Source organism: Alligator sinensis, unplaced genomic scaffold (genome assembly GCF_000455745.1).
Source record: "Alligator sinensis unplaced genomic scaffold, ASM45574v1 scaffold563_1, whole genome shotgun sequence".
In the NCBI taxonomy this organism is placed as follows: Eukaryota; Metazoa; Chordata; order Crocodylia; family Alligatoridae; genus Alligator; species Alligator sinensis.
Window position 1 is genome coordinate 463634 of NW_005842524.1, and position 11722 is coordinate 475355.

Consider the following 11722-nt stretch of genomic DNA (forward strand, 5'->3'; position numbering starts at 1 on the left):
CTCCCTCACCAGAAGAGGTAAGGTTTGGCTTCCCCTTTTGACCAGCCGGCCAGTGTAGTAATGGTAACGCAGAGCAAGAAAATATGAAGGTGTGTTCTTTCCAGCTAGGGACAGACATTCAAAAAGCCTGAGCCTGAATTGATTCAATCTTTGCAGGTTACTCTAACCTGCCTAGGTTGAACCAGTTTGCAACTGTTCAGACATTCCCTCTGGACAAACGAAATTCAGGCACATGCCTGCTGTGGCTCAGGCTAGACGCTGAGGAGTGCTAGAGCAGCCCTCCCTTCCCTTGTACGGTACTGAGCTGAGGTGGGGTGTGGCCAGGCCCCTGCAGGACATTCTGATTAGGGAAGGATTTAAAACCCCTACCCTGCCTGCACAATCCTAGGCTTTTCCCTGTTTGTTGCTCAAAGGATGAGAGTGTTGCCACACCCTAGCCCCTGGCTAGCACACTGAGACAAAGGGGGGTGGGGGGCATGCCATGCATGCATCTGTTGATGATACTGAGCTTTTCAATCTCCCTGTCCCTACTTCTTTACTGCCTGCAAACCTAACAGGTAAGGGTGCCAGCAGGGAGCTGATAACACAGCGTCTATCAGCCCATCAAGAAAACAAAAGCATCTCTCATTAGTTAAAGTTCTTCTTTAACAGCTTTTTCCAAAGAAGGAATGGAGGGACATTACCAGATGACCTGCTGATTAGCTCCAAAATGCCCTAAGCAGACAATGTTCTGTCTGCCTGGCCCAGTGAAATTAGACACACACACATGCATACACACACACCTCTTTCAGCATTAGCTAGCACACCACATGTGTAAGGTCCATGGGGCTGGGGTCCATGCTGTGAGAGATGGGAGGTAGGTGGGGGGATCCCTGTCTGAGCAATGAAGGGAGGGGTGCAGAGGGAAGCCAGGCAGACACTGCTGTGCCTGCAGTCTTAACTGGAGCTCTGGGTAGGGAGCAGAGGGGCGGGGCCAGCCCTGTCCTCTGGAGCAGAGAACACAGCCCAGCCCAGGGCTGCAAAGTATCTGGGATGCTGGAGGACTCTGGTTTAACTTAAACCAAGAAAGGGTCTGGGGCAGACATTGCATAAACTGGTTTGACCCAAATCAGTTAAGTCTAATACTACATTCAACCAGGTTTATCTTAAACCAGTTTCAGCCACTTTGAAACTGGTTTATGTGCACTGAACATCTGTTCTGTTAAAGGTTTAAATCAGGTTTGTGTGTAATGTCTGTCCCTAGCCTCCCTGTTGGGGAAACAGGCTTACATGTAACTCCAAACTTTGAACGTTCTATTGTGTCTGCACAAAAGAATAAAACCATTTGTGGAAATATTTTAAAATCACAAATTCCCTCTTATCTCCCTCAGCAGCAAATAATTAGCCCCTGGGACCATGGAGGAAACTGAAGAGGGACTGTAAGTCAGGGGAATGTCTCTGAGTTGCAAGGTTTCCCAGGGTTATGCCTGAGTTGCTGCTGTTAGTAGTCCGGCCTTTCTTCAGAATCTAAAATCAGAATCTAGCCTTACTATATTATTCTTGCTCTCTTTATTAACATAGAGGCTATAATAGGCTTTGGTCTAACAATTTTGATATTTTTTAGGTTGGCCTGCATTTTGTGAAGCCATTTTCTCCAGAGTTTGCATATGTGTCAAAGGTACATCTCAGGAATGAAGAGGTTAGATAGCAGACTGGCCAAACCTATTGTACAGCCCACAATCAGTGAAGCACAGACTGAATTCTCAGCCCACCTGCTTTTTTGGCTCTGTTACATGCAGTCAGTTTTAACCATTCAGAATTGGACTGATAGCCCATACTAGCAATTTATCTAGCTAGTATTAATGTTATATGAGTAATGATAGTACTTGTAGTAATTTACATTATTAGTCTTGTAACAGCAACAATATTATACAACTATACTTAAAAATAATATGTAGTAATAAATGTTTGTTATGAACAAAAAAATAGATTACCTAGCTGTGGATATGTTTTACAATATATTGTGCACAAGGTGACCAAAGTGTTAATAGTACTAGTCCGGCAGAAGTCCAGTGGCAAGAAAATTGCAATTGTGACTTAATTCTTTTTCTTGGTCCTATTTTGGGCATGGCCATGTCTCTGCACTGTCAAGAAAGAAGCTGCAACAGGTACAATGATTATCATGAAGTTGGGTACACAGTTGCACAAAGGTGTAACAAGGCAGCCAGGGATTTGGGGTAATAGGAAGCATAGGTGCAACAGTGACTGCTGCCATGATGCTAGCACACCTGCAAATGTGTGATTTTCCCCCCAATTACTCCCCTTACTACTTCAGGGAAGGAAGGCTGAGTCATTAAGAGCTCCCTGACAGAAGAGCCTTTCCACTGAGGTGATCTTTTATGTGCCAGTTAAGTCAAATTTACAACCTGATGATGCCAGGAGCACAGCTTGAAGATGCCTTCCTATAAAGTAACCATTAAATAGTACTTCAGTTACTGTACTTAAGTGCTCACCAATACATTACCCTTAAATTCAGTTTTCTGTGAAAGTTTAACATTTCTTTTTCTTAAGGGTAAAATATTTGCTACAACTTTCACTCTCCTTTTGTTCCAGCTTCACTGAGAATCCTGCTTAGATCGCATAATTCATTCTTACAAATATAGTGACTCCAAAGAACTTCTAAAGTGACATATTCAGAAAAGTGTTTCCCCCCCCCCGCCTCCTCAGAGCCAAACATCTTTACAATAAAGTCAATGTTGTGCTGTGCTGACACAAGTCTATTTTGCAGGAAGTGGCAGTTTTATCAAGCATGCAGAGAAACAGAAGCCAGGTTTTTAGACCTCTGACAGTGACCGCCACTCAATGTTTTTATTTGTGTCTGGGTGATGATGAGCAAAACAGCTTTGTACTGCTAAGGCAGTCACTATGATAAGGCAGGAAAAGAAAATAGAAAGGCGTGTTCTCTTCTTGCTTGCCAATAGGTCATTATCCAAAGATAATTGCCATTACAAATGCACATAAGAGTAAAATCCATTTATTCAAACAGTTAAAACTCAAACACCTTCTTATTTGAATCTCTTATTCTATTCTGTTCAGTTGCATTAATTGTTTATTCAGTAAGGATCCTGGTTAGCCAGCACCCTGTTTATCACATATTTTGGATGTTCTGAATACTTTGGATAAATCAGGTTGTGCTATAACTCTTGTTAATGAACGTAAAAAATTGGACATGTGACATTGTGTTTTGCTTAAACAATGATAAAATTTAAGAAATAGAATTTGATTCTGATCTTTGCCTACTCTTAAACTATTCTTAAACTGGCATGTATCATGTATAGCTAGCAACTTAGGTGGATCAGAATCTGATGAAGTTCAACGTCGAGAAATGTAAAATGCTCCAGCTCAGGACGAACAATCTCCAACACACCTACAGGCTTAGCAGCACCAAACTGACTAGCACCATGAATGAAAGAAACCTCGAGGTAATAATAGACCACAGTATGAATATGAGCTGGCAGTGCAATGCTGTACCAGCAGGGCAAATAATACTCTGGCATGCATCAATTGATGCATCGCCAGCAAAACCAATGAGGTGAGTCTTCCGTTCTACTCAGCACTGGTGAGACTGCAGCTGAAGTACTGCAACCAGTTCTGAGCACCGCGCTTTAACAAGGACATGGACAAGTTTGAGAGAGTCCAAAAAAGAGCCACCTGTATGATCAGAGTCTTACACATGTATCAGGCTTACCTTTTCAGGGCTTGGGTAGAGTCCCAGGCTCGAGGATCTGCTGTTTGATTGGTGGAGCTCATCCACCAGTCCAGAGACAGCAAAAAGAAGCACTACCATGCCCTTTTCCAAATGGAGGGGGGAAAGAGCAGCTGGACCTGAATCAGAACTGCGGCAGCCAGGTCCAGAGAACTTGGGGGGTGGAGCCCCTGAAGAGTATAAAAGGGGAGCGTGCTCGGCAAGCTGGGGAGAGACGACGAGGGACAGTGAGGAGAGAGAGTTCCAGAGACATCCATCCTCGGGACCCCGCCTGAACTTCAGCGGTGCATGGGTCGGCACGTGAGGAGCTGGCCCCAGAAGCAGCTCGAGGCTGCTCAGGCTCCACATAGTGTGCGGGTCGGCACACGAAGAGTCCGCCCTGGGTGCAGCTCGCGGCTGCTCAGGCCTCACCCGGTGCGCAGGTCAGCGCATGGAGAATCTGCCCTGGGAGCAGCTCGTGGCTGCTTGGGCCTCACCCAGTGTGCAGGTCGGTGCATGGAGAAACCGCTTTGGAAGCAGCTTGCAGCTGCTCACATTAGCCCCCATCACTAGGCTGAGTGACCGGAGCCCTGCAGTGCAGCTCCACCTTTAACTAAAAGAGCCCTGGTGCCCAGAGCAGGGCCCGGGAAAGTAAAGAACCCCCAGTGTGAGACTGGGGAGTCAGAGCCTGCAAGGGCTTGGCCCCCATGAGAGAGAAAGAGCCCTGGGCTGCCCAGTGTGGGGCACCGGGCCATTGAGGAGAGCTGAAGGCACCACTGGGGAGAGGCTCTTGCAGGATCAGTCACCAGGGGACAAGCCTTGTCTTCTCCACAGAGGAAGCATGAGTTACTGGGGAAGCGGCCCCTGCAGAGGAGGCTGACATGGGTGAGGAGGGTCTGCCACCTCCACCCTCCATTGTGGGAGGGGCATGTCCACATCCTAGGGCCCTAAAGGGGAGGGGCTTCAGGGAAACCCCTTGGGGAGGTGCTGAGTGCACTCCCTATTTTGAGGTTGCTGTTGTGTTAAGGGCTATATAGCTAGGGGTATTCTTTAAGGAGATGTATATAGTTTATGTGTTTTAATGCCTCACTGTATATATTGGTATCATTATTTGTGAAGGTTTAAAGAAATATTATTGTGAATTTACTTGGGTTATATAGGTTAATATCCCTATGTGTTAATTGTGTTGTATAGGTTGTAAGTTATTTGGTTCATATTTGGCATATGTGAATTGTGGAATATTATATATAGTATTATATGTTAAGCCTTGTAAATATTCTATGTTTTATATTAGTGTCTATATTTATTCTTGTAATAAATTGTACATAGTTAAGTATTTGGTTTCGGCCTAGCTCTATAGAGAGGGGAGGAAGCCGCTCTAGTAGCTGACCCTTTCCTCAGCACTCTGCCTGACCACCACCACTGTCATCAGAGGACAAGGCATACCCCCCGGGTGTACCCGGGCGACACACAGCAAGCTATACGAAGAAAGGCTGATGGATCTGGGACTCTTCAGCCTGAGGAAAAGAAGGCTGAGAGGGGACCTGGTAGCAGCTTACCACTACACTAGGGGAGTACATCAAGGGCTCAGTGAGCAGCTGTTCACCAGAGCACCCAAGGGGAAAACCAGGAGTAATGGCCACAAACTCCTAGAAGATTGATTCAGGCTCAACATTAGCTCCCTCCAGAGGTGGTACAATCACCTACCCTAGAAATCTTCAAGAGGAGACTAAAGTAGACAGTCACCTTGTTGGGGTCACCTGACCCCCAGTTATCTTTCTTGCTTGGTGCAGGGGGCTGGACATTATGATCTTCCAAGGTCCCTTCCAGCCTTACAATCTTTGAAAAGTCTATGAATATAGTGCTGTTAGGCCCGGTCATTGTATAATGAACTATAAATCCTATTTAGCCAAGTGACAATTTTTTGTCTCTTTTAATCCTTCTTATAACAGTTATTTGTCTATACCCTTAGATAATTAGAGGCAAAATAATACTTTAATCCCCATTTACATTTGTTTTATGTTTTGTGCTGACTTTTTGTATTTCTCTTAGTGTTTCTCCAAATAGAAAAAATTATACTTGATTCTCTAACAGGGATTTAAACTAAAATGGAAAAAGCTTTTCTTATTCTGGAATAAGTATCCACATAGGGACTGTAACAAGTCCAGCACCCCAGAGGTGGCTATCATGCCCTCTGGTGGCAACTTGGCTTCTGACCCCCTCTAAGGCAGAGGTCAGTAATGTTTGTAGCCGGAGTGCCAAAATCACCCCAACCTCCACTCACTCTTCAACTTGGGGTGCCAGAGATGGAGGAACCACAAGGGACCCGATTCTCATTGCTGGTGGTGGCTGCACACATGCCTCCAGGTGAACAGTGGGGGAGAGACTGGGGTTGCACTGCCCCAGCCCCTGCCCCACCATGCACTGCAAGCCATGCGTGCACCTACCACCACCACAGAGCCAGTGCTGGGACTCCAGAGCCCAGCGCAGCTGTTCATAGCTTCCCAGCTGCCTTCCACAGCTGGCTCAGGCTCTGGGCAGCTGTAGCAGGTAGCTGGAAGGCTTCAAACAGTTGTGCAAGGCTCTGCAGCCCTGGCACCAGCTCCACGGTGGTGGCACCCACATACTACGTGCCTCTGGGTGGATGGTGGTGGGGGAACCAGGGTTGCACTGACAGAAGCTGCCCAGAGTCCGGGTCAGCTGTGGTGTGTCAAGGAAAATGGTCTCATGTGCCATGCTGTGGCACACATGCCGGGGGTTGCACATACTGGGTTTAAGGTCTCTAAATTGGAAAGGGGGCCTTAGAGTGAGCCTGTAGCCTACCATGTTACCCCAACATTCCTCTCAAACTCCTCTGCTCTCAGTCTATCTTTTCCACTAGGTGGGTCCTCTTGGCCTGCATGTGCCATGCCCCACCACTGGACATCCATTGCCTTATGGACTAATTACAGCCTCCAACCTCTCCTGTAGCTATGCTCATGCCTCACAAGTGTAACAGTCAACCAGTTCCTTGGGCCCTAGGCCCCAGTCTCTCATCCACACTTCTTTGACAGTTCAGTCTTTTGTTAAACTCTACTTCTCCTGCGCTGTACCTTCTCTATCATCATTTCTACCCCACCTTCAGGTGATGGGCTCTTGCTAGAGTCTTTTCTGCCCCACCTGGTCTGTGGGCTCTCCCTAGCCCCATAGTTGGCCCTTCTGGGCTGTGGGGTCTCGCTAGCCCTGTATTTGCTCCTCCAAGGCTGTGGGCCCCTGGCCCTGGCTCAACCCATCTCAGCTGCTGTACTACCACTTACCCTGCCCTCCCAGCACTATCAAGCCTCATGTGCCTTGCTGGCACTACTGGGATTTCCTCTCACTACTTTCTGGTCCCACCCAAATTACCAGTTAAAACACAAACCAACATACCAGCTCATTGGCTGTAACTGAGTCCTCTAAGCACAATGGATATCTGAAATCCCTGCCCCTACAGAGTCTCGTCCCCCTGCTAGCCCTCAGCTCCTTACCGGTATATCTCAGGGATAGCAGGATCTCTATCAAGCTCTCATCTGCAAGTATCTTACTGCAAAGCTCCTTTCCCTTCAGCTTCTAGGGCCAGACTGACTGCTCTGGCTCTGGACCTGGCCCTGTCTTATATGCCAGCAGAGCCCTACTCCCTTCCAGTCAGGTGACTCCCTGGGAAGTCTGTAGGTGTTTCCTAATGAGTTTGGCTTACTGGCCTTCAACATAGCCTATAGCAGCAGACCTAATGCAGACCTACTGTGTATTAGCCTTCCCTTATCTCCCACATAAGTCTGTGTCTTGTGTTACTGCAAGGAATCTGCCAGCCCTGCAGTTTGTTTCTTGCTTTTCACACAGGTTATTCCACGAACGACTCGTGCCCACAGCGGCTGGGGAGGCACAGTGGCGGTGGTGGTACGAGTGACAGGAGCATGGTGGCAGTAAGCAGGGGAGCTCCTGTAGACACTGCCGGCACTGTCAGCAGCGGGGGGTGGCAAGCGCCGACCAAAGATCAGCGACCACCCACAGCCACCGTCAGCAGCATCAGCAGTGGCCAGCAGGGATCGCAGACTGCCTGCAGACACCACCAGGGGTGTTGGCAGCAGGGTGGCCAGAGGCGACTGCCCGCAGGTGCCACTGATAGTGTCGTCGGTGCTTTTCTGTAGGGGGTGCGTGTGCACCCCCTATGTGTCACCCCTGGGTTATTCAACTACTGTACTATTGCTGTACTATTAGCAGAGCAATAGGCACTTCCCATTCCTGGGCTCTGGCTGCCTATCTCTTTATAGCTAGCCCTCGTTTTGTCAATCTGGGCTCTATTTGTCCTTACTTTTCCTCTCTAAGTAATAGGAGCCATAGGCTACCTGTTACAGGGATTTATAGAGTCATAGAGAAGTAGGGCTGGAAGGGACCTCCAGAGGTTGTCTAGTCCAACCCCCTACCTGAATTATACTGGTATAAATTCCACTAATTTTACTCTGTATAATTATACCTGTGAAACTTTGCCACATAATAGGCAAACCCTTAGGTTGTAGATTTGGGCACCTATACCCATGACGGACCTCAGATTAATCGAGTCTTCTGGAGTATGCTAATTAGCGTGCTCCAGCAGCCTTCATATCAGGTCTATTCAGTGTCCCCGCTTTTCAAAATGGTGGTGGGGGTGTTTTAACTAAAGCTCATTGAATGAGCTTTAGTCAAAGCACCCTCCCAGCCATTTTGAAGCATGGGATGCTGAATACACATGATGCTGTGGGTGCTTTAATTAAAGCAGCTCTCACAACTGCTCTAACTAAAGCGCCACCCCCTTCTCTCCTCCACCCCAAAGCACCTGTGTAGATGCCCGCATAGTTTCACTTTCAGGTTCTTACTCTTGCAGTAGAATGTTTATTTGTTTTAAAAGAATTGTTTTCACTGGAAATTTGATAGTGGAAACATTTCTGTTTGGTTTTAGGTTTTATAAAAATTTCTTTTTATATCATTTACATTTTGGCCCCACTTAAAATTCTTTTAAGATGGCATTCTTTTAATTTCTGTCCAGCTACATGACACCAAATGTTGCTATATATTAAATTATGTCTGTCCAGGCAATTGACCAAGCAAAATCTCTGTTTAGGCAGTTACACCAGATTACCTTAAAAGAAAATTAAGGGCTTAAGCTCAGATGCGTCTAAGCTTAATACAAACATAAATTGATAATGGGCACGTGTACATGAGATGCTTACTGTGCATTAACCTAATAAAACTGCACAGTAGTATAGCATGCTAATAGCCTACTGCGCAGAGTTTTTAAGCTAATGCACAGTAAGCATCACTGAAAAACCATGTGCCAACAATACTGTGCAGTAACTCTAGTTACTGTGCATTCTATTAGAGGTACTTATTATAGGTACTAAACTAAATGCACAGTAACTAAGGCATGTTAATGAACGCGTAGACACATCTATTGGGTAGGAAGAAACTTTGTATGATTACAAGGACAGTTAATTTCTGGCTTTCTTTGCACCTTCCCCTGAAGCTCCTGGTACTGGGCAGTGGAAAAAATAGATGCCAGAAGAGTACAATCAGTAGGGTCATCCTTAAAGCCATAAACAATATGATTATAATAGATCACCAAGTTCCTTGTATAATATTACATACATTGTATAATATTATATAGTTTTACAGTAGGGAAGATGTGCCAAACACATAGGGAAAATATTACTCCAATAATCACGTTCTCTAAAAAGATATTCAGTATATAATATTAGGTCAAAAGAGCAGTTTGTGGTCTAATGTAGAAGGAATGCTTCATAGAATAGGTTGGGTTTTCAACACTCATGGGAGAAAAAGCCTCATTTTCTTCAAAATATGGTGGGAACATTCCTGTTAGTTGAAATATTTCTCTGGGAAGAATGCTGTACCTCTAGCTCCTAGTGCTGCTTCTTTGAGCTTCTGCGCAGTGCAAAGAAAGGCTCCAGCAGTGCTTCAGAAGGGTGATGGATTTTAGGTGGTGTTCCTTTCGGGTAGTTAAGAGTTAATAAGTAATTTAGTTTGAGTAACCTTGTTCATGTCCTGGTGACTCATGTTAGATAAGTCAAACCACCACATTTGCTTCAATTTAACTTATCCATGCATGAATGTTCAGTTTCAGCATGCTTCACTGTTTTTAAAGGTTTTAGAGCACAGTATATCACCCAAAAAAGGGGGAAACGTGATGTTTTATGTGACATAAACTGCTGCATACATAGATTTGAAACCAACTTTTCAAACATTTCTAATACATAAAAAATGTATATTCCAGGAATTTGTTCTACTGGCACCAGAATTAAAAGGGGTAGTAATAAATGGGGCTGGTTTGTGGTTGAAAAGAAAGCCTGCATGTTCATAGTTTCCAGGGTTATTTTTTTCCCCTGTGGTGATTCCTGAAGTACTGCAAACAATCAATATTTGGGGTGGGGGGGAAGAAAAATGACTATGAAACCTCTGGAAAAGTGGAGTTGGGATCAGATCAAACCCACCAGATTTGCTTGGGCTTGTTTTCAAAGGGGAAGAGTTGTGGGGGAAGAAATCACAACAAAAGATGCCACGCTGAGTTGGCTGCCAGGAATGTCCTGCCCAGAGAGCTGGCACCAGGACTGCTGAGAAGAGCAAGTGGTCAGCAAGGCCGGACAGGAGTTGGCAGGGAGGGGGGATCCTCATGTTCAGCTGCTGTTTGAGGGGGCACACAGAAGTGACATTTTTTTTTTCACTCAGTCTAAACACAGAAAGCGGTCTATAACCGTGGCCAAACACAAGTGAATGGCTGCAGACCACTTCAAAATGGCTGATGGGGTAAAAATCTGAACCCTCATTGCATGAATGCCACATGCCCCTGGAGGCTGGTGGGGCCATGGCGAGCTCCAGCAGGTGGCAACACTGCTGTTGGTGATGGGAGCATGGCAGTGCTAAGTGGGGAGCTCCTGCAGGCAGCTGTGTTGCTGTCAGAGGCAGGGCAGGGGGTGGCGGTGAGCACCAACCAGTGGTCAGTGACCACCCACAGACACAGTCAGCAGTGGCGGCCAGCAGTGATCACGGACCGCCCACAGACGCTGCCAGCGGTGTTGGCAGCGAGGGGGGAGGGTGGCGAGCAGTGACCGCCCGCAGGCACCTTTTTGTAGGCAGTTCACCATCACACTCACAGGGTGCACATGCACCCGCGTGCACCCCCTACGCGTCGCAAATGCCTCATTGCATGAGGGTGCAGATAACGTTTCAAAAGAAAGTGTCTTCTGTAACTTGTATCTGCCCCCACAGTGTTGGGAGCAGAGCCAGATTAACACTTTAGTGGGCCCCAAGCAAACAAACTTGAGGGACCCTACTTAATACTGATATATATCTATAGTTATAGATATCTAGATAGCTATAGATATTGAGCTCTCTCTCGATCTACATATTGATCCAAAGATATATCTAGATATCAGTATTAAGCAGGGTCCCACAAGTACTGAGTGATAGTGATATATATATCACTCAATACTTAATTTCATAGTCGTTAGGATCTGGAAAGTACCTTAGATCATCAGGTCCAACCCCCCTGCCTTTGGGCCACAAAGACTGCTCGGATCCAGGGCTTTTTGAAGACTGGCATGTAAAACAATATGTAAAATAAGCACAAATGGGCCCCTTCTTCACTTAGGGCCCTAGGCATGTGCCTCGTGTGCCTGCGCATTCATCCGGCCTAGTGAGGAGCAGGCCCCTAGTCCCTTTCTCTCTTCCCTTCAGAGCCGGGGACAAGTGGGGGGAACCTGCCCCTGTGTGCGGGGAGAGGCGAGGCGAGGCGGGGGAAGCGGTGCGGAGACTCCCCCGCCCCCGGCCGAGCCGAGGGAGCTGGGACTGCCAGGGAAGAAGGGGAGGAAGGGAGAGGAGAGAGCTGCCGGGGCCGGGGCCGGGGAAGAGGAGCGAGGCTGAGCTGCGAGCGGGGCAGCCCTCCCGCGCTGCCGGTGCCCTGGAGGCGGCCAGCACCGGCCGGCGCGGGCC

At 47.0% G+C, this 11722-nt stretch overlaps 1 protein-coding gene across 1 annotated transcript in view; it reads left to right on the forward strand.

Annotated features, from left to right (window-relative positions):
• The window catches only part of LOC102384709 (arylsulfatase J), a 102021-nt gene that overhangs the window by 4241 nt on the left and 86058 nt on the right, over positions 1-11722 (forward strand). Inside the window, exon 2 of the mRNA XM_025213362.1 lies at positions 1604-1657. Coding sequence (XP_025069147.1) covers positions 1604-1657 — 54 coding nt within the window. The remainder of the gene's footprint in view (positions 1-1603; positions 1658-11722) is intronic.